At 39.4% G+C, this 25,307-nt stretch overlaps 2 protein-coding genes across 3 annotated transcripts; one reads left to right on the top strand and one right to left on the bottom strand.

The window, feature by feature from the left end:
- Nucleotides 1-406: 406 nt before the first annotated feature.
- On the bottom strand, nucleotides 407-12,090 carry ercc8 (excision repair cross-complementation group 8). The gene is made up of 13 exons (XM_079252013.1): nucleotides 12,005-12,090; nucleotides 11,805-11,901; nucleotides 10,602-10,697; nucleotides 10,308-10,409; nucleotides 9,983-10,106; nucleotides 8,975-9,056; nucleotides 7,732-7,800; nucleotides 6,875-6,941; nucleotides 6,176-6,279; nucleotides 5,027-5,151; nucleotides 3,840-4,037; nucleotides 1,970-2,065; nucleotides 407-611 (listed from the first exon to the last, which is right to left on the bottom strand). Exons 2-13 carry the CDS (start codon nucleotides 11,879-11,881, stop codon nucleotides 546-548), a joined length of 1,206 nt encoding a protein of 401 aa, XP_079108139.1. The 5' UTR covers nucleotides 11,882-11,901; nucleotides 12,005-12,090; the 3' UTR covers nucleotides 407-545.
- Nucleotides 12,091-12,272: 182 nt separating this feature from the next.
- ndufaf2 (NADH:ubiquinone oxidoreductase complex assembly factor 2) lies at nucleotides 12,273-24,563 on the top strand. Of its 2 annotated transcripts, XM_079252123.1 has the most exons (5): nucleotides 12,351-12,466; nucleotides 14,155-14,231; nucleotides 21,158-21,247; nucleotides 22,263-22,303; nucleotides 23,967-24,563. In XM_079252123.1, exons 2-5 carry the CDS (start codon nucleotides 14,183-14,185, stop codon nucleotides 24,207-24,209), a joined length of 423 nt encoding a protein of 140 aa, XP_079108249.1. In that variant the 5' UTR covers nucleotides 12,351-12,466; nucleotides 14,155-14,182; the 3' UTR covers nucleotides 24,210-24,563. The 2 variants fall into 2 exon arrangements, with proteins under 2 accessions (XP_079108248.1, XP_079108249.1); XM_079252122.1 differs by lacking the exon at nucleotides 14,155-14,231 and having other exon boundaries at nucleotides 12,273-12,466.
- Nucleotides 24,564-25,307: the final 744 nt, after the last annotated feature.

Below are 25,307 nucleotides of genomic sequence, written 5' to 3'. Positions count from 1 at the left end.
CAGTTTCAGTACAGATAGACAGGAAATATCATAAACAAATGCAAATCTTCTATTGTTGTGGAGCAACATGGAGCAATCTTTGTGTTGGAATGTGAAATCACAGACGTTTTCTCCCCAACTCAGCTGCAGAAATGCCATCCTTGAAAGGTTGACACACCTTTTTAAAAACCCCATTGTCCCATTTATCCCATAGTTTGTTAAAGATTAGACAGAAGATTTGTGACAGAAAAACTACTATAAACCACTGAAATATTTACAGTTTTAGAAATAAACTCAGTTTTTACAAATCTCAGTTTTAATTTCAAGTGACAAAATGCAAAATAACAAATACAACATTGTATCAAAAGTATAAAAACCACATAGTATGGTCCAATATTCTAAACTCAGACACTTATTTACACACATCCCTTAGGTTTTAAGACTTCAATGTTGTTGCTGACGCTATAATAGGAGCACTTTGGCCGAACATCGAATCAAAAGCTTGTCTCTACATCTGTCATTCTTGGACAGCAACTGAAGCTGTTCAAACGTTCAAGACGTCATCCTTAGTCTTCATCACTGCTCCAGGCATCCTGAAAGGCAGGGTTCACAGCAGACTGACCAACAGCACCCTGTGACGAAACAACACACTCATTTGAGTTTTATAACAAAGGAGACATACTTCCTTTAGAAAAACCGAACACTTGTCTGGACAAAAGTAAGAACCATATATGGACAAAAAGTAAAGCAAAATCACAAGTAACCACACACTCCTGGCAAATCAGAAAGAGGACAGTTTATTGCTAACTTAAGATAAACAGGTCTGTTTAATCAATGTACCAATTACTCTAACTGATAAAAGGTGTATACTTCACAAAGTGTCTTTTGAATGGACAAACAGTATTACAAAGGTGAAAAAAGGTAACTGTGTCACTGTATCTCTGATGACACCAAGTTATCAAAAAATTTAGACACCTTGCATGACATACAATTATCTATGATCTCCTTTCTGTTTTTAAGAGAAAAAAAGAATAAGGTTTTAATAAACCAAGGTTAAAAGAATAATTTCTCATTTTTAAGTTTGTCTTAAAATAATTCTAGCTCGTTTGAAATTTAGCTGTCATTGTAATTTCCATTCAGATGAATTCATAAGAGATTTGTCAATAGTGCAATTTCAATGTAAATTAGAAATAAAATAAAAAAAATCAAAAGTTCTTAATCTATTGATATATAAATAACATCACATATGTATCTAAAACTAAATTGACTTGGATGAAATGCGGATGGCTGAATGTTCCTTCTAACTTCAGATAACCTTTCAAATACAGCAGATTTATGGATGGAACAGTGATTACTCTGGGTGGCCCATAAGTCCATGGTTGAAGGTAGAACTCTGTGTTCACATTGTGTGAACACAGAGTCAAAAAACATCCAATATTGCCAGCCAGGACTTTGCATTTGCCAAATGTCAAGTTTTACAACAGAATGTCAACTATACAGCATTTGCCACATTTTTGCAGCAATGGTGTTACTGCCATTTTCACTCCTCTGAAAAAAGGACACCATGGAACAATGATTCACCTTTATGTTAGAATTCCTACTTGAAGAAATAGCCTGGATATTCCAAGAATCTACAAAGCCCTCTAACATCTTCAGTTTGGTAAATTAAACAATGTTTCCACTATTTTCCTACCTGCCAATTTTATGTTGCTAATGTTAAGATGTTATTTTAACATTCAGGACTAAATCTCTAAGCTGATGTGCAATATTTTATAATGATTAACTCAATCATGACTCTTTAGATTTTGTTCTCTATTTATACTGAATGTAGATTAAGAGGGAGCAGTATAATGACAAAAGGAATATGAGAAACATGTTAGGTTGTGCCATTTGATACAAAATACAATACTATATATATTTACATATTACAATTATTTTTTACCCTATTAATTTTCATTAGAATATTGTTTTTTGTTGTTATGGACAGTACCTTATTTTCATGTTCTGAATCTTCTTCCACATCTGCAGTATAAAGTACAGGAACCCATGCCAGGATGTTGCAATCTTTACCTCCACTGTACAACTCCTATGTACAAACAAGATGACATTTACTCATTGTTAAAAGACAGAACCGGCATGGCAGAACATTACCTTTCCAGTCACATAAACCCAGGGGGAAAACAAGCTTTCACAACTTTAAATGGGACAGAGATTTTATTTATTAATATATGTGAAACTGTCAATGCAAAGCAAGTGGTCTCTTAACAGAAACCACCAGAGCTTTGAGACTAAATTTGTTCCCTAGACCTGGACAGGAATCATTCAGAAGTGCATTTTCAGGACTAAGTGTCCTTTCCTGGAACTTTTCAATCTTGTTGAACTGCATTCTCTTGTGTCATAAGTATAAAATGTGCGTGTCACCGGATGTGGAAATCGCCTAATAAGGATGTCATGGGTGGGACATCTCTGCATCCTCCCCAACTTACATAATTAGTAAGGAATTCCTCAGTACTAAGCATTACCACAGACAGTTAAATAGGGATAGAAGGTTGGCAACTAAATCTTGTTTAAGGGCACTTGAGTTTAAACAGAATATTTATGAACAGACCCATAAAATGCCAGACAACTTGAATGACACTTGATAGTTCCAATCAAATGTTGCTATTATTTCAACACTGGCAATAGCAGATTTACAATGTTGAGAGTAAAAATTGACTCCAGTCTTCTTCTTCACTGAAATGTATTAATTTACATGCTAAATAATATTGAGACTAATACATAAAACACAGGCAGAAAAATATTACTTTGCAACAAATATTATGGTATAGGGTGGGAAAAAAAGCCTGTAGCACTACATGTAAAGACCAGCGTCCAACTGGACTCCAGAAGCCCACTAGCACCTCCCTATGATGTCCTGCACTGTTCCATTTTGTGCTTGTGTTGTTCTTATTCTCACATGTAAGTTGCTTTAGATGAAAGCATCTGCTAAATGACTAGAATAGAATACAATAGAACATGATAAAATGCCTTCAAAATCCAACAATAACATTCAATAATATTTATTGGGTAAGGACAATTGTAGCAACTGTCTATAAATTACATAGCTACTAAAAGTATAACTCTTTTTAATATAATATAATATAATATATATTTATAACATAATAAATAAATAAAGTAACAAAAGACAGCATCCATCAATGTGTTAAACGCAGAAAAGATAGGAATATAGTAGCACAGGTGAGAAGGCTACAATAAAGCACCAATGTCGCATCCATGGGCCTTGTATGTTATAGACAATGGGGAAGCTGACATGTAGACAGTCTTCTTTGTTTTGACATAATGGTCAAGTTCTTATAAGAGTAAAAAGGACGTGAAGCTACTTTAGTTACACCATATGATTTCTGCAAATAATCATTCAGACTTTATTTATGTAGTACAGAAATAATAGAAAGAGAAACCAGCCAAAAAGTCTAATAGAATATCTTATAATATAACACAGTAATGGTTTAGGAGGGAGTTGTATAATGATAAATGACAGTCAATATGGCTGGGAGCAATAATTTCTGTATTAGAGCAAGACCACCTGTATTTAAATTTATGGAAGCAAATGTTGACTTTACCATGTGAATAGTCAGAGGGAATAGCCCATTATCAGGGCAAATATGTAAAAGCACCAACTGCAAAGTTGACAAGTTGAAATGAAAGAAAATGAAAGCTGACATTAATTCGCAGAGCACATATGAAATAAAGAAGACATGATTTGCAGTATAAACAAAAATCGATAAATGGAAATATTAACAAAGGCAGTGCTGCTGATAGATATCTATGTGTTGACTACATTGCAATGAGGCGTGTCTTACCTGATAGTCTGGGTGGAACTCGCAGCAGTCAACGCTGTTGTAGTGACCCCTAAGCATAGTGATTAGTTCTCCTGTGTGTAAGGCGTACACTGCTATTGAGCTTCCACACGGCACAAACACAAACTCTGGGCTGCAGCCACGAGACACTGTGAACTGCAGCCTTTTACGACTCTCATTGCACACCTTCCCGTAGTTTACCTGATGGAGAAAAAGTGAAAGACTCCCTGGTTCAGTGAGCACATAAAAGTTATATTACTCCTAACAAAACACAACATTTTTTGTCCTGGATCTTACATATGTAAAATATAATGATTAACAATTTTTTAACAAGTGACTCACACATGATAACATACAGAGTGTGTTCAAATAATCTGCACTGGTAATTCAGATAATACAAAAAAGAAAGAAAAGAAAAAGGATTTCTTTCTTTGAAAGTTGCTTGACTGGTAATGGGGAGAGAAGGGTTGGGGATGACATCAGCAGAGGGCAACAGGCTGGGGCTATAACACACAACCACTTTGTACAAACCGGTTGAGCTACCAGGCACTCAGGATAATACTTTTAAAATCTTCCTAAGGCTGAAGAGCCTTATTTAGGTATATGGTTTCAGTGTTTTCTTTAGCAAAGGACGGTATGCTTTACAACAAATATATATTTAGGCCTATGAATGCACTTTAAAGACATAAAACACAACTTTTTTAATACATTCAAAACCAGAAATTAAACTTGAAATCTCGTAATTCAGGACATACAAGTACAAACGAGAACATTAAACCACAATGGTGGTTACTAGGCTGAATTCCTGCCTCAAAACCTTTCTCAATAGTTTTAATCATTGGCTAATGTTATCCAGAACATATCACAACACCATCCTAATCCAAGTATGACGTTTATGTCAAAAGCACTGTTTGGTAATAGTTTGTTCACAAAATCATCTGTTGGCTGTTAACATTCACTTTTTATGTAAGCAATATAATTAGAAAGTTACAGCATATGCATCAGCAATTTTAAGTAGCCATTTTTGGCAAAAAATGGAAAATAAAAACATGACTGCACTTGGGATATAACCAATGGTTCCATGCTTGTATATGTTTCAAGTCTTTTGAAAAGCATTGAAGTACTTGAATTGTATCAATTCCAAGTTTGTCACAGGAGAATATAAGAAAGCCTCAATACATTTGCCTTACCAGTGTGTTTTCCCCCGTAGCACTATTCCAAAGTCTCATGCGGTCATCAGTTCCAGTGGTAAGAAGGTACAGGCCATCAGCTGAGAAGCAAAGGCCATTCACTCTGCCATTATGGGCTGTGTTCACTGGTAAGAGACAGGCAAGATTTCATGTACGAGCACTTGTCAGTTATTTCTCCATCAGTAGCATAATACACCAAACACCTATATAGATTTTTTTCTACAGTACATAGTGACATCTTAAACCAAATCTTTAATGATTCGCTCACAAAATGTTTAATGTTAAAACACTGATGACCCAACAGTGTTCAATCCAATAAGGACGCAAATGTCTAGAATGGCAAATGTTGGGTTTGATTTCTTGGTTTGCCAGGTCATTTGTTTTATTCAATTCCACTTATTTTTTCTCACTGCAACATTATCCTGTTTGCATTGCCAAATTAAAATGACGAGGATGATGAAAGATACTTTGAGATAATTTCCTACTGCTACATATAATTCCTGAGATATACTAGATTAATGACAAACTTGTTTCCTTCTTGAACACAAACAAACCTCTAATAGGAAAAAAACGTGAAACTGTAAATGCAGAACGCTGACCTTTTCTCTATAAACCAGACTCTGAACAACCTGAATAACCTGAAAAATCACAACTGAGGAGAGCAACATGGTTGCTGTGTTACGCATACAATTATCACGAGAAGCATCTGTCCCTAATTTACCAAAAGGGTAAATTCTGTAGCTCAGCAGTAATCTGTGTACCAACAATTCTTCAGCTTGTACTCAGATACAATAATGAACTTGAAAACACCTCAAGTTTATTGTATGTTCTGCATGCAATAGTAACTTTCTCCAAAGCTGCTAAAAGGCATTTGAACTATCATAGGGTGACTAAATAAACATTTTAGGTCAGGCATCAAAGCCTGAATGCTGTTTTAATGGTTAAAACAGGTTTTCTACTGTAAATGTTAGACTGGACTGGTTATTTCATAACAAAATAAAGAAAACAGCTCCACACCCTATGATGTTTACAACAAAAATATATTTTTACTTACTTACTATTTTACTTGATTAAATAAAGGTTATATGACTCCTGCAATGACCATTTTCTCAGGATGATAGATGCTAAATAAGAAATAAAGATAAGTACCTGCCTCTGAAGAGGCTTTCGACTTCTCGCCATTGTGCTGGTCCAGCGTGAACAGACTACCTGAAGCACGACGCACATCCCACACTTTCACTTTGCTGTCTGCACTTATAGGGACAAATAAAAGAATTATCTTTTTTCTTTGCTTTTTTAGATATCAATCCAGATTGCGTGTGATTACTCAGCTTGAACAAAAAACTGCAAAACAGAGCAGATGCTCAAGATTGCTGTATTCAACATTCAACAGTGTGTAAACTGGAATTTGTTTTTAACGGTCAATTTTCTGTTGGGAATTAATATGCTGGTCCATGGTAGCATATCATCCACTCTCTCTGTGCCTCTCTCTTTCTCTGCCAGTTGTTTTCTAAATCACTTACAGTCCAAAGGCACAGAGGCACACTGATCCCAGTGGGTTAATTTGCAGGTCTAATGTGTCAAAAATAGAAAAAAAAAAAAAAACAGGTTGGGAATGTATCTACCATATGCTTTACCAACAGGGCAACAAGAGCACCACAGTGCCTATCTAGTAATGATATGTTGCTTTTATCCTTGACTTAAGTGTGGCCAGATGGCAGTGTGGTGATGTGACACAAGGAGCAGGGACACAATGAAGTGGGGGTCGTGGCATTATATCAGGCATAATATTTTTATATGACTCAAAGGGCAAACAAGGTTCAGGATTGATAGCAGAGCAGAGCTTACCTGGCAGTTGCTAAGACATGCGCGTATCTGGGCGACCACCGTACAGACAGTACTTCTGCTCTGTGACCTGGAAAGGTGAAACGTTACTGGTTACCCCATAAACATGTGTAACCATTCATAAGGTTTAAATTAAATGTTTGGAGCCCTTTTATTCTTTATTGGCGTAAAGCATGTATGGTGACTGGGGATGACAAGCTTCCAGCTATGAAAAACTACTCAGATAGAGGTTATTTATTTAACAGAAGAAGCTCTCTGTCTGCTGAGAGGTGCCAAAGAGTCTGAATTGGCAAACTTGAATGGGAACAACTCAGGTTTAAAACATGTGTTTTCAGATTAGAACCCCTTCAGATTTCTGCTCGATCAAACTTCTGAATGCTTTCTCCAACTGCAATTGTAATACTTGTTCATGTTTTATTCTTTGTTTAATAAACTCTTTTAATCATTTTCACTGCAGTCCAGACTCCTCATCTTTAGACTGTTTAGAATTTTTCCACAACATGACATTTTCAGAAATATACATACCTCTCATTTTGGGCTTAATGGACAGACAACAATAACACTCGCAAATCTTTTTAATCATCTTTAAAGTGTAAACATTGTTCCAGTAGTGGCTTCTTCCACTCATTTGGGCTAAACCCAGAATCCGACTGAGTCACTAGAGAATGTATATTAAATTTTTTTCTTAAATAACTCCTGTAATTTCTTGAATGTATGGTTCAAAATGTTGTCTTATTGAAATTAAACCAATACTCTCAAGCTCAACACAGTTTTCACTCTGAATGATAATATCAGCACCAAGACCTTATGTTTAATGGATATATTATTTAGGGATAACACTCAAATTAAAATACACATACCCTGAAGAACTTGAATTCTTGAACCAGACTTCATATCACAAAGTTGGATTTTAGGGTTTTTGGTGCCAACTGAAAGCATAAAGACAGAGAGACAAATTTGAAGAGAGAAAGCATTGGTACTTTGATTTTAAAAAAAAAGAAAGAAAAGAAAACCACAGGGAAAACCATATACATTGTAAGCGTGTTTTCTGAATACTATCATTTAATTCAATCACACAGTTTCAGTGTCAACAACCAAATTTACTTTAACTTTTATAAGTGTATCTCAATACTATACAAAAAGGTTACTTAATTTGGTCTTAAACGGGCTGCAGTTATGCAAGTTTGAAACGTGTTCCTGCTTCAACAGATCTGACTTAAATGGATGAGTCATTACCTAGAACCTCATATGGTGTTGGATACACTTCATTTTAGCGAGGTGTGTTAAACAGGGACACATAAAAACCTTCAGGACTCCTGCCCTTGTGGAACTGAACTGAGGAGCCCTTCTATACAACAATAACGGAAAGCTGACTCAGAAGACTAAGAAGGAGAAATGAGATAAGGTATGATAAACATGAAAACTCACAGAAAGGAACTTGTGAAAATCCTGTTCTAACACACCCATGCCTCCCATCCATTAACAGTCAGAAGTGGGCAAGCCAACTTGCTCATAAATTACAAAACGTTTTCACTTTCGTAACAACTTGAAAACAGCTTGTGTTTATGGGATCAGGATGCTTTAAAGGAACAGATTTCCTAAAAAGTATTCCCAAAGTTAAAAAAGAACACTGTGAATATGTTTTCAACCAGTTTCACAAGCATCTTTCAGAGGGAAGCATAAATTAAAAAGAAAAAGTTTCTCTGTGGTTCAGAAACAACCGTGCTGAAAGGACTGATTTGTGTATGTTAGAACTTCACTAAGTCAACATGATCAACCTGTCGGTCTTGCTTTGTGAGCAGGGATCACCAAGATTCCAACAATGTTTCTTCACTGAGGTTTGTTCATGTGTAACTAGGTACTGACTTCCTTCTTTAGCCTCCATGCTGTACATGGTAACAACAGTGTCCAGGTTGTCTATTGACTGAGCACGTAGCACCTTTCTTGGAGCAACAAACTTTTGACAGACAAGATAACTAATGAGATTTCTATCCTAAGTTCAGCACTCTTTAGGACACAATGAGAACAAAGAAGCAGCTGCTCCAACTGGTTTGTTCTGCAGCAGTGAGAATGGAAAAAAAATTTACTGTATGCAACACACACCTGCAATGAGACTGTGCTTCCTAGCGATGGGGGACAGGTGGTGACTGTAGACATTGCCCTCAAATTCAAATACTTCAGCAGGCTAAAGAACAATAAAGAGGAAGAAAGGAGAGAGACAAAAAAGTGGTAAACATCTATAAATTAAGGGTAGTAGTTATTTGCATATGTATGTGAAATGAAAATCTAATCTAAATGTACTACAGTAGCCTTTGAGCTGAATTGGGATATAAAATCCCCAAAGGGGACAGAGCTAAAGAAAAAATAGGATGAAAGAAAAGGAGCAAAAAGAGAGGGCACAGCAGGTCTGAGCTCAGAGGGCAGCTCACTCAGGCTGCAGTGGTTACAATGCAAATTCTTCAGCAAGCATAAAAAGCCTCTCTGTACTCCATCTGTCAGTGTGTGCCAGCACCAGCATGGACTTATGCAGTGGGCGGGGCACTCATGCACACACACACACACACACACACACACACACACACACACACACACACACACACACACACACACACACACACACAGAAAAGGCTCTGTTTGCATAGAAATCCCACACATCAACATAGATAAAGTGTACAGCAATGCAAAACAACAAACACATTTTAGATACAGGAATGTGCGCATTTGTGTTGGACACAGACATATAAACAAACAAAAAAAAAATTTTAAAGACTGGTGGGTTCTTTTCTGTCCCTTCCCTGACCTTTTGAGGTAACTGTGGTGCCAGTGTAATTCTAGCACAGCTCTAAGCCTGCCATATGGGACAATGTGGCACACAAAGGTAGAAAGCATGAAGCAGAAAATAAGAAAGAGAGAGAGAGAGACAGTGAAAAAGGAAAAAATGAAAAAAAAAAAACCCTATTGTGCAGCTCTAAACTGGAGTTTGATGATAGGATGCATTGCAATGCCTTGGCCCATCAACAATTCTCACCTATTTGTTGATACTGTCAGATACTCAGTTTATGCAAATAGCAAGTAAACTTGGTAAATAAGGCTGTAGGTGACAAGGCTTACTTTTAAAGTCTCTGTATCCCAGACTTTCATGGTCTTGTCAAAGGAACTTGAGACAAACATCCCAGTGTCATACGGATACCACTGGACTGTCTCTACACTGAATTTGTGGACATACCGGCTTGACCTGAGAAAAAAAAATCTGGGATTTAAAAGGACCTTTTCTACACATAATTACAAAAATCGAAAGAGGAAGAATGATTATAGTGGCATGTCTAATGTTATAACCTAAAAAAAGCCTTAGAGAAGCCTACATAGCGCAGTACCCAAATTCTAATATAATACCACCCTCCAGTGGAAGGACTGAGTAAATGGGATAAAAAATTACCTTCCAACTGTGCAGACTGCCTTGCAGGTGTACTGTGGTTTCTTGCTGTAATTCTCTAGGTCATAAATGACAATGACTCCATCTGCACCTCCAGACAGCATACTAACAAATGGAAGACATTAACTTAAAATGAACCATCACTCCATACACATGTAGAATAACCTAGCACTGTTGAAAATGGAATAAACATTACACAAATCAATTAGAGAATATCTGCTGTTTGATAGAAATAATTTAAACCAAGCCATCAATGATTTCGTATTTTATGCAGTTGTAAAAAATTCATATACTTACTATCTGCCCTCAACTGGATCAATATCAATAGAGTTAACGCCATTTCCATGGATTCGGTCCACATCTCTGTCAGGATTTAACTTCAAACTAAGGACCCTTGGGAAATATATAAAGAACATAAACTCTTTCTAAGGACCCTTGGGAAATATATAAAGAACATAAACTCTTATATAACTAAGACCTTACTCACCACAAACTGAGGATAAATATTCCAAGTCAACAACAGTGGGTAAAAGCAGTCCATGTTTGTTTGGGAGAAATTTACATATTTTTTAAGGGTCATAGACTACATGTTTTGTTTTTTTTGTTGTTGTTTGTTTGTTTGTTTGTTTTTTTTGTTTTTTTTTTAAAAGAAACAGCATTATTACAGAGAAAATAACATAATCAAAATGAAAGCTTGTATGTTGTGATGTGAAAAACAAAAACACTACCAAACAATCACTGTTTTTAATGTTGTGTTATATAAATGTTTGCATGGAAGCATGTATGAGAAGGTGTATTACTACACATGTATTTTTATACAAGTCTGATAAGATGTCTGTGCAGATACATAAGCAGGTGTGTGTCTGTATGTTTACATATGGGAAAAAGCTCTGTGGCTCTGATGGTTAACATATGTATAAATTTTATATTTCCTCTTTATTGCTGGTATGTTGACCTAGTTTCTACATTTTATGTTTACACATTCTTGAAAATGCCATAAAAATTGTTGTTGAAAAAAGAAAGCAAAAGATCTTTGGACGTCTTTTCCACATAGGACTATTAGAAAAAAATACAGTTACTAACTCAATGTTTAGTTTAGTCTTCTCTTCAATACTCTGAACTAAACAACTTAAATTGTTTTGGCTGATCCTAAATTTAGATTCCATTGTTGAAAACTGAAATAAGCTATGGAAGCATGTGTGTAATAGTCTTTACAAGACCACAGCATTATTGTACTTACAGACGTAGTAACGATACTGCAATAAAAACACATTCTAAACTGCAATTGGAATTACACATTTTGTGTAACTTTGATGTATTTTACAAAAACACTAGAGTATTCTATTTTTATTTCATTTTATTCCATTTTATTCTGAATTATTTAAAAATGTATTTAATGTAGCATACAAACATTCACGTACAACAGACACAGGCCGGACATTAATACAAACTGTATTAACATATTAAGTAATCTTGACATTATGTAATTATTTCGCTCACCTTCTTGTTGACTCGGCGCGTCTCAGTCGCAGAGGGTCATCCAGACCAGCGCGCCTCGCTGACAAAAAGCCCAACATGCCTCCAACATGTGAAGAAACTAATTTTGATGATGAAGAAGAAAACGTATTTAGTTGTATCTGCTATGAGCTAGCCTAGCTTAAAGGCTAACATGTTACTTTAACTGAGTTTGTAATACATACTGAAATTAGCGTTTTATATAAAGCATTATATTGAAATTATACTTCTATTTAACTGAAGGTGGTATCTGAATCTTTCTGAAACATTATGTTCGAAAATGTATTGATTATTTTGTTTTAATTTAAGCTAGCTTCGCTTCAGTCCAAAACAACAAGCTGCCATGTTTGCTTGGGACGACTGTGTAATCTCCAAAACAATGATTGGTTGGAGAAGACCAACTGTCCAATCACAAATCAGCTTGCTGGTTCACTTCACGACGCACGAGTCCTTGCATAAACAAGAGCCTGCGAGGGCAGACAACAGCCAAAGAAGCATTTCTCTACAAAACCTTTTTTATTTTAATTTAAAAATGAGCAGGATTGCTGGCTTTTTGCGGCGTACCGTTGGAATTGCACGTGAGCACGTTGGGACAGACCATTTGGGGAATAAATATTACTTTATCCCAGAGCAAAGGTCGTGGACAGGTAAAATTAAACTTGTGCTAAAATTGGCTTATATTCATCATGTTTAAAGTTAAGACATGCGGCTAAGTAAGGATCACTTATAAAAGTGTAGCAAAGTGTTTCACTATGATATTACATCGCAGCTGTTTTTATTCCCATGAACGTAGCCGCACCTGTCTTGTCTATTATTACTGTTGTTAATTAGCTCTCTATCTATCTGAGTGCTATTTCATATCTCTCGCAGTTCACATTTGTTCTCTATTTTGCATCTCTGCCATAATTCCCTTTTTGCGGCTCCTCGAGATTAGGCTTTACCAAAATCTTTTCACCCTTGTGGTATTTTAATATTGCCGCTAGATGGCGTTTCAGTCTTAATAACAACAGACTAATTCGTAGCTTTTACAATTAGAAATCTTTTTCTAAAATGCAAGTCAGTACATTTCGGTTTTTAATCATTTTGGTAGGCATCTCCACTGTTTCAAGCGATCAAAGAGAAATAAATCCCACTCTGCAGCATATCAAATGATTGCTTGTCTTTGATGAGGATTTATAAGGAGGTCATATATCCCTACTGAGACATGGGAGTGTTACTGTATATGCAGCTCAAGTTAAGCAGTTGTGCTGTTTCATGCTAATCCATAGTGGGATGCCAGTGGTGTCCTTCCCACTGTCTCTGACTTAAAAGGCCAAGCACGTGCTTGTTAGACTTACAAGCTTAATGACCAGAGAAAAATTTGCTACATTATGAAAACAAAGAGTGCAGAGATTGTCTGTTTCTCTTGTTTCACCTACAAACGGAACCCAGTCTAAAGATAATATTCTTACTACATATGGTCACAAATTGGGGATTACAGGTCAAAAACTATTGTTTAATTCAAACAGGAAAATGCAGATTACCAGAAACGGATAGTAGGCTTGTTAGTAGTAAAAAGTTTTAGTTTTTATCATTATTTTTTATCATGTGTCGCAGTATGTCGCAGTATATTCCTTTGCAAGATATGGTGTTTTTTTTAGTCAACACAATTCTGTAGACAGCAGGAATGCTATCCCACCTACACATGCTTGTGTTTGTCTCCCTCTCATGGTTTCTTATTGTACAAACAAGACAAAGTTTCTTTCACTCGCAGAGGATGAATAGATGTCATGGTGAAAACATTCACTAGTGTTTTTTTTTTTTCTCAACAGATGCAACCATGCTGCTTTGTTTGTGTCTTTTGTTTTGCTGAAGAGGGACCGACCTCTGGCAGGTTGCATGCCTGCTTTCTTTCTGACTGAATTCAACTTTGAGCTTCACCTTTTCTCAGCAGTTTGCAGGGAATCTTGCACCCACCTCGTATTTATAATTCATTACATGGCTGCTCCCATACCCCTGGCTGTCAGACTATTCAAATGAGACATCACAGAAGCTGTCTTCTAGCACGCTACAGGCTAAAGTATGCACTGTCCCATCACAATGACTGACACAGTAGAGAGGCTAGTTGGCTTGTAGAAAAACAGGCTCCGACAAACACTGCAGTGCGCATCAGACAGGCACATACAGAGGCTCATATATGCATTCATAATAAACAAAAAGAAAAATATGTTGTACACATTTGCATCCTCCTCCCCCCCCACCACTCACCCCGTTCAGCCTTGTGGAAATAAAGCAGATGCATTATTCAGTCCATATGTCTTGCTAAAGTGAGCTCTTTTTGATCTTAAACTGATAGGCCAAGCGTGGGCTCAGGGCCTTAAGGCATGGACCGCAGGGCTTTCCACTGCAGCGCACAAGTTGTGGTTGAAATAGGTGAGGAGTTTCCTTCTCCCTTTCTCCTTCTCCCACTCTCTCTCCCTCTCTCTTTCTCCTTTCCCACTCTCTCTGTATCTGTCTGCCTCCTACCTCTGTGCATTTGTCCATCTCTGCTGCACAGTCCAAGCCTCTATACTTTTATCCATGCTTTACTGCTCCAATTTTCTACCTCTCTCAGTCCGTTAACTTTAGAAAACTGGAGCGTAAGCAATTCTGAGAGCCAGAGAGAGATTGCATGTTAGGATCTTGATGGTTGCTAAGACAGAAATGGAAAAAGAAGATGACTTTTTTTGTTGTTTTATGTGGACCTGTCCAGTCAAATTTCAACAACTTCTCCTTAGGTTGCCCTTTTTGTTTGCCTTCACATAGTCCTTTCTTCCTCTGCCCCTCCCCTGTATTGCTGCCTCTGGATTTTCCTTCTTTGAAGTAATTCCAGAGAAGATTTCTATTCTAAACAGTGGAGTAGTTCAGCAGTGTAGAGAGATAGGCCCAGCAGAGAGCTTTCTAAACCCCTTCCCTCAGATGTTGCTTCTCATCAAAATGAAAAGGGCTGGGTATGAAGTACACTCCTTGAAAGAGAGGATCTCTGTCTCTGTCTGTACAAAAGGTCCAGCAGCTATAAAGGCCTACTGTGTGCCTCTGTCTCATCGAGAGGACTATGCTATAAGCTGTGGAGACCCAGTAATTGTTGTCTGTGGCAAGGCTACCAGAGAGCCACTGGCAATGTGGCCACTGGTCTTCGAAGGTCTTTGCCTTGGTGTTGTCTCCACTGAGTTGAATAGAAAATCCATATTCTATAGTCTGTCTGTGTGCATCTGTCCCCAGGCCCAGCTCTGCCTTGCACTGCATGGGGCGCCATGTCACGCTGCCCAGATGAAAGCCCAGCTTTCTGAGGATAGCCTCATTCGTCTTCAGCAGCGGGCCTGCAGCTCTGACGCCTGCCTTCCCTCCCTTTATTTAGGGAGAGAGGCGCGCTGACATTATCGGCTGCTGCAGGCACATTTGAAAATAATTGCCTGTATGATTGCTATTTTTCTTACCTCTTTGAGGAGGTGTAGCTTTTGTCTTGGAATCAATGGCTGCTCAATACTGGACAGGGGAAAGGCAGTTTTCTTTCATGTCTCAGTGAAAAGGATGTATTTTTAGTGCTATTCATTTTAGCAGTGTGTACCATGCAGTTTTAATCTATCGGTCCTCTCCGCTGTGTGGAGAATAGAGGAAATTCAGAGGTGTGCCACACTGTTGCAGAGAAAAGAAGCATTGACTTGTCATCCTATCACTATCCCCCTCTCTTTGTCTATTATTTATTTGATTCACCAGGCCTGTTCTATGAAGTAAAAGAGAAAAAAAAAAACTGAAAAGGCCTCAGTTCTGCTATTTCAGGATGGGCGACTCTTGGGACTGAGGAAGGAGGTGTGTGCTTTTGCATTAGTGCATGTATTTGTGTTTGTTAATGTGTGTTTATGTAGCATAACTACTACACACTCTGTTTTTGCATATGTGCATATGTATCCTCTTTGCATTTAGAAAAGACGAGACAAAAAAAAAAAAATCAGCAATTGTGTGTTTTCTCTCCACTTCATGCCCTAACACACTTAACATAACAACAGATGGCTGTGTGTCATCAGAGCGTTGATTCAAGCCTCATATTTTCAGCGGAAAGACTCACAGTGGAAAGCGACGAGGGTCCAAATGGCTGTTTATTCTGCCACAAGTCATCCCTTGAGTGTGATGAAGGAAGGTCTATCCTACAGTAGGACACCATGTCAGTGTTTACAGGAGCAACTATGTCCAGAGCTGCTACAGTAAATCATGCTAATTGATCAGTGTCTTTGCAATGAATGGGGTTTAAATGAAGGTTGTTTAATCGTTATAGGATTTAGCTTGTGTAGCTGCAGATTGGTTGCCAAGTGTGCATTTGTATGTGTGTCTTGTAGTACATCATGGAATGGTTTGAATAGTTCATTAAAAAGGCATTTGAAGAAATAGATGCTGAAAATGTGAGATGGGCCCATTTATTTTCAATGGCAGAACATTTCTAGTGGGCTTAGATCCAATATCAGTTGTTTCAGTATTTTGCAGCCCCATTAAACACTGCCTGTCTGCAATACATCTGCAACCACATCAGTTTAACTTAAAATTAAATTAAAATTAATTTTACTATTTTGACCCTTTGCAAACTTGATTTGCTGCTAAACATAATCGATTATGCCAACAGAAGGAGTCGACACATTAATCCAAAAGACAAAACATTCCATTGGTGTGGCTGTGATCCACATCCAACCTGTTTTAACACCTGAGGGCGCTTTATTGGTCAGAAACTCAACTAGAATGACTGACAGATAGGCTGACACGCTAGGAGACATTTCCTGGAGCCTGCTGCTGCTTATTCACGTCAGAATATTTTAATAAAGTCGACAGTCAGGGAGAAATAAGGCAAGGAGGAAAGGAAAGGAGAAAAGATAAGGCTGAGGGAGACTATTGGAGGGTGGAGAAGAAGGTGGGGTACAGAAAGTGAGTGACAAAGAACAAAGGAGATGCTGACATATGGGGTGAAATTATAGAGTGGAGGAAAAATGGAGGGAGTAAAAGTGAAAGGGAGGTTTGTGACAGAAAGAGGGTGAGTGGGTGGAAGAGGCAGACAGATAGAGGGGGAGAAAGAAGATGGGAATAGGTTAATGGCAACAGAGTGGTGGTGGGGGCCTGTTAAAGGTGCAATGGAGGGAAAAGGAAGAAAGGGGTTGGGTTGGAGTGGTAGATGTGCACATGAGGCTCAGAAGAGCTGCTGAGGAAGGAAGGGGATCCACACTGCTCCAAAGCTGCAAAAAGGATGCTGACTTCCTGATTCACCATTCTCTTTTGCATAACCCATTGGGCTGGGGGCCTGTCCATGAGGATGGGTGGGCTCAGATAGAGGAGGCTAAAGTGTTCCCTCTTACCATAACCATTCATGCATTTAGTTAGAAGTATTTTGAAGGAAAATCACAGCATTCTTTTCAGCATTTTTCTGCTTCAACATGAATTTTTCTTCACTGGTCTGTCACTAGATGCTCAACCCCCAGCAGGATCGACAGCAACAGGGACAAGCAGTATGGGGACCAAATAAAGCCGAACAGCAACAGCAGGCCCTCTTTACACCCAAGCTCCTCCTCTCACTAGAACTAATACAAAATGACTGGCCTTTTCCCTCTAAACCACATCCCGCATCACTAGGCTTGTGGCTAATGGGTAACCATGGTTACAGGTCTCACACATCCCCTCCATTTTTTTTTCCTCCAGAGAAAAGAGATTGGACAGAGTGAGACAGGGGAGAGGGTGTCCATATCGGTACCTGGTTGCCCTTGTATCACTGATGCTTATCGGATCACTCCATCTTCATAAAGCTGTCCATTATGATGCATGCATTGGTCCCCCACCTCTTCCACCACACGGCTCAGCTGGAGAGGAATAAACTTGGCTGACTACAGTCTGATGGGCTCACTGCTTAAAGACGGCTTTTTGTTCCACCGTCTCTACCTTAAAGATTCCCTGTCTGCCTGAGGAAGCAGCTTTATTGACAGAGAGCGATCATGGTCATCTTTGCAGCTTTTGTCTGCATTTCAAATTGTTCAAACAGGAGTGAGAATGATTCTTCTTGGGCTTTAGTGCTAAATTTTTATGATAAGGAGACAGAAATTAAGCCCACCAGTTGGAGGCAAGTATAGACATCATTCTGAGAGCATTTTAAGGGACTCCCCTAACCCAGATGGTCCCCAATGTGCGTTCCCCTGACATTCGTGTCTGTGATGGAAAAACAAAGTGCAGGAGAAGAGCATGCTGTGAAAAAGACGGCACAAGATGCCCGCAATGACATTGTGGAGGTGAAAAACCTCTCAGGTCGCCCCCCAGCAGTACTCACTTGGGAGTTGATGTGCAAGGTTAGGGGGGTTTTATGTGTGAGTGTGCATGTCTGTGTGTGTGTTGAAGCAGGTGATGGAGTTTAGCGGGGTGTGTTCAGGGTTCAAAGAGCAGCCCTCAGAGCGCATCATGTCTTATTTTAACGAATGGGAAGGATTGAAGTGCAACTGCTATGGCAGCCCCTCACCCATCCTACTTCTCTGTCTCCTCCCTTCCTTCCATCCCTCTCCCTTCCCTCCCCCAGCTTCCGCAGCCAGGCTCACAGATGAGTTGTGCTCAGACAGGTGAGATGGCTCATGAATATTTATGGCGTGGGATTTCATTCTTCCTGCCGTTGGCCCCTCCCCCTCTACAACACAGTGCTGCGTTTGTCCTTCACGGTAAAGAGGCAGCGTCCTCGCTCCTGTCCCTCAGGTTAATCTCCTTGCTCTCTAGCCAGTTGTGTTTGTGTGTGTTCACGTGTGTCTTTGTGTATATGTGTGTGAGTGTGTGTGTATATTTGACTGGTAAATAGGTTTCCCCCTAGTGAGTGATGAGAAGGCAGACCTGTCACAAGGGGGCCCGCTGAGATCGAGAGCTCCTAACACCCTTCATACCTCTCTTTCTCTTTCTCAAGGTAGAGGAAAGCGAAGGAAGGTGCAGGACTGAAGCAGACAGATAGTGTGCATCCAGTGTGATGACTATGTGTCAGGAAGAATGCACCAGTTAGCTCATCATCATCAAAAAATATTAAGCATTTCCAGTTTATTGGTTCACATTGTGAAGATTTCACTGCATCCCTCTGTGATTTTGTATTTGTAATACTTAGAAAGATTTTAACTGAGGTCAGAAAATAACACAACTTTCTTATAATTTACAAATGACTAAATAATCCTTAATTTGAAGATGTGAGGTTCTGTCTATGCAGAAAATATGTTATTTGTTGTGACTACTCGTTGCAACCCATTGAGATGAGAACTAGATAAATATAAAATGTGCCACGCTAGCCAAATCTCTCAGGAGACATCAAATGAAAAAAGCCTCTTCATACAAGAAATCCATCTTTTATATCAGTTATTACATTTCTATCTTGTTAAATTCAGATTTTTTTCAGATTCAGTGTAGATATTGTATTGATAAAAAAAAAATTTATTAGATTAACACACCTCCACCAAATGTGTATGTGATTGGAGAGTCAGGTATGTGTCATGAAGATCCTTACATGCTGTGCTTTTTTTCTTTTTTTTTTTTTTTAAATGTGCAAATAAAAGATGTAGTGGAAGGGGTTTAGTCATGCTGGAAATACAACAGGACAAGGAAAGCTATGTTGGAGTGTGATGGAGAGATGCAACCTAGGAGAGACGGAAAGAAAGAAGGCTTTTCCCTTTATGCCTATTAACAAGGCGTAAGCTGCAGATAAGCATGTCACATATGGGGACTGTACAATTGTACCATTCCAGTCTGTTGCCACCCACACCCAGTGCAAATATGTATATGATCTGCTTTTAATTAGCATACCTGTTAAATATTTGTTAGTATTGCCTGGAGAACTGTTTGCTGCCAGTTGAGTTGCGTGCATTTTTATGGGGGTTTTCTTAGAAAAGGTTTCACAGAAGACATTTGAAGGCATGAATATTGACAAATGCATGTATCATACCATGCATTTTGCTTATCGCTGGGCCAGTTTTGTAGATTAAGTGTGAGGCTTCTGTGTTTTTGTTAGACTTTGATATTACAAAAATAAAGCTGCAGCGCTTTAGCCTGTGAGGCCCTATGGTTACAATCTAGTGGGAACCAAAGCAGAACCAAAGCAATGCTAGCCTAATTAGCTGACCTGATTACTATAAATGCTGGATAAAGCTTGGAAAGGAATTTTCTTCATAAAGGCATAATTACAGAAGAGTAGATGAATGAAAAATATTTCATCTACATCGAAATTTGAGTCCAAACCGTTCTCATAAAGGTCGAACAGGTTGAAGAACTACACAGCCCTCACTTTTTAGAGGGCCATCATTTATCCATCCTCGCACCAAACCTATCTGTTATGGCTGAAGTAAACATTAAGGCCATCAGTCTCAGTGTGCGTGGAGGTGGTTGCCTCCATTTGTCCATGTCCAGTCAGCTGCGGAGAAACTGTGATGGAATCCTGACAGATTGTCTGTGTTTTGGAGCGTGTTGTTTTCCTTGCCCATCCATTTCTCTCCTTCTAGCCATGTTTGCCATGCATCATCACTCTCTCCCTGCCTGCTTCTGCCTCCCTCCTTCTTTGCCTCATCATTTCTCAGAGGGATGGTAGCAAAGTGCATAGTGATCTAACTACCTGTGAGGAGAAACTATGGAAACACTGCACCTGTTATTAGCGAGCGCTGAACAATGCTCCATAGCACCACACAAAGACATAGCGCAAGTGGGTCTCTTTATTATTGCTCTTGCTGTGTCTTGTTCTGTGCCCCCCCCCTCCCTTCTGCTACCACGTCTCCATGTCACTGTGTGCCAGCCAAAGTTGTTTAATCAGCAGATTTGACCAAAATAATTGGTGGTGGCCTTGCTGCTAGCGAGCGCCGTGCTGTATACAGATAGGAAAAAAGAGCACTTAATATTCCACAAAGCTCGTGCCTCTCCTGTTCTCTGTGATATCTGACCTCTTTTGTCTCCTGCTCGGCTTGATGTTGATTTTGGAGGGCATTGTTAGCCAGAGCACTGTGATTGGAAGAGGGTTGTCAGTGAGGGGGGCTGTGGTTGGTTGGGTTTAAGGAACACTGATTTGCATAAAGGCTTAGCCCAGATTTGGAGCCACTCAGCGAGATCTGAGGAGAAAGGCCCGAGGGCCGCGAGGTAATCATCCATGGCCTGTCACAGCACTGTCATCCCTCTGCGTATTTGTGTGTCTGTCTGTATCTTTGTGTCTCTGTGAGCCAGAGACGGAGAGCATTGTGTCTCCGCTTCTTTGTGTGTTTGTTTGTATCCTTTTGCATTTTGTATACATCACTGGCGGGCATCTCTATCTGACACTTGCTGTGCGTCTTTTCTTTCGTTTTCCTCCCCAGGAAAGCTCGTCCGCGCCAAGCGGGTGGTGGTGGCAGCCAATCCTGCAGAGTATGAATATATGGAGGGCAGCATTCCGATAGAGTGGGATGGTAAGTCTGGACTGCAGCATCCCTGCCACATATTGTAACTATCACTTATGTAGATAAAAGGCGATGTTAACAAAACAGCTAACCAGCAGAGAGCACAGACTACAGCAGAAATGAAATGGAATCACAGATCATGGCTGCATCTTTGGGACCTTGGCCTCTCCATTGAATTTTTTTTCTCCCCATCCTGCTAGACTGGATGGGGGTTGGAAACGAGTTTATAAAAGATGCTTTCTGCCGGTGTTATACAACAGGGCCATAAAATACTGTTTAAAATTTCTTACAACTGGATACAAACTGTTCCCTGTGTCTCAGACTCGCTTTATCCACCTTAAACCCCTCATCCTGCTTCACCCCATCCCTCATGCATTTTCATCAGGATGCAAATAAGAAAGGGATAAAAGAGGCCCAGAATCCCTGTGCTAGCTGGAGGAAGGAGTTACAAATCTCTCTCTCTCTCTCTCTCTCTCTCTCTCTCTTTTGCTCGCTCCTTCTCTTTCTGGCTCCTGTTAACCTGCTCTGCTGTGCAGCCAGCTCAGCCAAAATAGAGCTTCTTAAACAGAAAAAGAGATGACAGACAGGCACAGTTCTACTCAGGAGGAAAAAAGAGGGACAGAGGTATTGATGAGGACTGACATAGCATGTACTTTCAAATTCATAGATCAAAGAAGATCCTTGTTGTCTCTTCTGAGACACAGCGCACAGTGGCCCTGCTCTGCTAAGACCAAAGCCGTATTAATGTTTTGAGTTTATCATTTGTATAGTTCTGCATGTTTCCCTGTAGTTTACTAAGTGACATGAAACAAACCTGAGTGAAAAAAGAAAGAATCCTGCCTGCACTCCCCCATCCAGCTGGGTTCCTCAGTAGTTACTCTGAGCTACTGGAGCGCCCTGAAACTCAGCGATGCTGTTGCAGCAGCCTTTAAAAATGACTGCAGTTTTTTGTTTGTGTGGCGTATGTTCATGTGGGTGTTCTCACTCTTCCTCTTTTTATTTCTCCTCTCTTCTCCTCTTCCAGCTTGGATCCGAGGCAGACGGAAGGAGCCCCCCTCCATCGAGGTACGTCCGCCCCCCCAGCCTTCCCGCTGCGCTGATGGTTGGACTCTGGGGGACTAGTTACAAGGGAGGGAAATAAGCAAAGACAGAAAGGAAAAGCTTTGATTTGTTTCATGTTACAGTTTCAAACTGAATCCAGGAACTTTGGGGGACAGGTGCTAAAATAAACAGCAGCTGAAGCGCATTGATGGCAAGACTGGGAGCAGAAACAGCCTTGAGTATGGGGCTCACTGACACCATGTCCTAGTTTAGTTAAGTTTTTTTCCAACAGAAGCCTGCATCTTGGCTTTTTGTGTTATATTTCTGGCAGACTCCATGATGGGAATGGGGAAGGCGTGTAGTTTTTCCCCTTGTGTTCCTCTCACTGGGTTTATTGCTCTTTAAATGTGAGAATGCTGGAAATTGTTTGGCTGGTAAAATGTGGGTCTATAGGAAATCCCTTGGAAGGCCAGTGCCCAGGCACTCTTTCTATTTCTCTGTCCTCAGTCCCTGCCAGTAGCCAATGCCATCCCCCTTCCTCTTATGCCAGAACATTCTCTTCCAATTTTCTGCCTTGCGTCTGCCCAATAGCTGCCATCGACAGCTGGACAGTGTTGATGTGGCCAAGACTTCACTCCTAGCACATTACCCTACCCCTTGTCATGCTCCCTCTCTTCCTGGTCCAAACCGACATAAATTGATTGGATTAAATCCTGTCATTAACAGGCTGGAAAAGCAGCTCAGTATGTTTGTCTCCCTCCCCAAAGCAAGGATTTTTGGCCACAGCTCCCCCCCTCTCTTTTCCAGTCCTTCAGTTTTGCCAGCACACAACAGCATTATGCCCATTCGTTCCTTCCCTTTTGGCTCCTACTGCCAGGGCGAGGCTAACATCACTGGACACTAGCTGTGGCTCAAGTGGGTAACTATTCCACCAGTGAACTGTTCAGTTTATAATTGTTTCCATGGGCTGGAATGGTTGTTGATATTATAAATGCCTCCTGTCACGTCAGCCTACCAAGCTGTTCCAAGTACTACATTTTTAACCAGGGTTTATTGAAACAGTATACTGCAGATTAACTGAAGGCGCTTGTTATTTTCCTAGTGAATGCTTTACTTCATACTCGGCAGAACATTCATTCCTGGAAGCTCCTGATTGCAGCTTCACTCTTCACTAGTGGGCTATAGATGCTCCAAGACAAAATAGGTAGCTTAGTGAGTAGAGGAAATTATCGCCACTTTGGGGGTGGATGATGAGAATAAATTAGCCGTACTAACAGTATAGTGATAGTTGTGACTTAAAGACAACCAGTCATTGTTGGCAGTGTCAGAACATTAAAAAATAATTTTAGTCTGAATAATGATACTACTGGTGTTCAATAAGTCAAGACTTTAAAAAAAAAGAAATAGAGTGGGGGCTTAGTTTTTTGTCATTGAATGATTATAATGTTAAAGCATCCAGGAAGAATCCTTTTTTGATCAGCCAACCCCAATACCAGGAACGTTTTTTCTTTGGAGCGGATATCAGGGATATTTCGTCCATTTCCTCCTTATTTTCCATTGTGTGACACTTAAAATGGAATTAAACTGCCTTTTAAATGATACTAAAAATGTCCTGTAAATGTTTACATATTACCTGATAATCCATGCAGGGGCCCTGATTGTGAATTTAAATCTGTTTGTAACACAGGAGTTAATGGCAAATGAGTCCCGAAGGGAGCAGGTCAAGCTTAAGGCCAAGGAGGTGGAGAAGAAAGATCTGGCTCTACAGGCCAAGGAGTATGAAGAAGGTCTGGTGGCGACTCCTGCGAGGACTGTGACCAAGGGCCATGCAGCTGCCACCAGCTTTGGCAAGCAGGAGTTAAGCGAAGAACCAACTAGCACTGCAAACACGTTCCAGCCTGGCTCCTGGATACCCACTTCCAAGAAATGAACTGAGACATCTACACAGACTTGCAACCACAGTGCAAATGCAACATAATTTATGAGCAATAACTCACAATAAAAACTGTTTGTGGGAGCTTTTAGCTAAGATTTGATATTTAAAACTCCTCTTGTGTATTGCAGTCTAAATCAACAACTGTATAAAGTGTTGAAGTCATGGTTGAACTAACTTCTTATCGTCAGTTTCTTTCAAAGCAGTTATATTTGACTTGCCTACATTTTACAGGAGTTGCCACTTGTCTGCCTCCCAGTGTCTATTGTGCATATAGAAAATGTTTTTAATTGAACTTCTAGTCATTAAAATAATTCCATGTACCTATTGGTCTCTAAATATTTAAACATATTTCTGTAAGGAATGTAATTAATAATTGAATATGTTTATTATATGTACAAAATGTGCCTAGTTCAATTAAAAGCAGTATTTTAATATTTTGTTAATCATTAATGCAGTATACCCACTACTAAAGCATCCCCAATTCCAGAGGTCAGCATTTCTGAATTTTTTTTCTTTATAGAAAATTTTTCCCTCTCACTTTTTTTCATCTGGCATTGGAGTTGTTAACGTCAGCAGAGTGACTCTTTACAAAATCAACACGAATGGAAACATTTCAGTCTTTCTATTCCAAAGTTATTTCATAAAATTGGAAAACAGATTTGCTGATTAAACATTCAACCGGACTATATTTAAGATCATATGCTAAACGAATGACAAATTGAATTGACTGCTCATTTACAGGCTCAAGCATATAAAATGAATTTTAATGCAATTAAAAGAAAAAGGTTGCTTAAGTTGGGGGGGGAATCAGTTCTCAAAATTATTCATTCCATGACAAGTTTGGTATTTTAAACCAAATCCATTATTAACTCTCCTGTGCAAGGGTTTTGCCCTGATAGTTTTCTAGTATTTCAACTATGTTTGATGCAACTTTTTGTTAGTATGCTTGGGTCCTTGTAGATACAAGATATTTAACCTAAATTCCCTTTTCTTTTTCTCTTAACTTGTATGATTGGGCAGCTTGTGCAACTTCCAACTGAAGCTCCTCATTTGGGCTTACTTTGACCTTATTTTTTTCATTCTTTGACAGCT

The sequence above is a fragment of the Telmatherina bonti genome, assembly GCF_933228915.1.
Source record: "Telmatherina bonti genome assembly, chromosome: 13".
NCBI lineage: Eukaryota > Metazoa > Chordata > Actinopteri > Atheriniformes > Telmatherinidae > Telmatherina > Telmatherina bonti.
The sequence above is the reverse complement of the archived record's forward strand: the minus strand, read 5'-3'. Positions and strand labels throughout refer to the sequence as shown.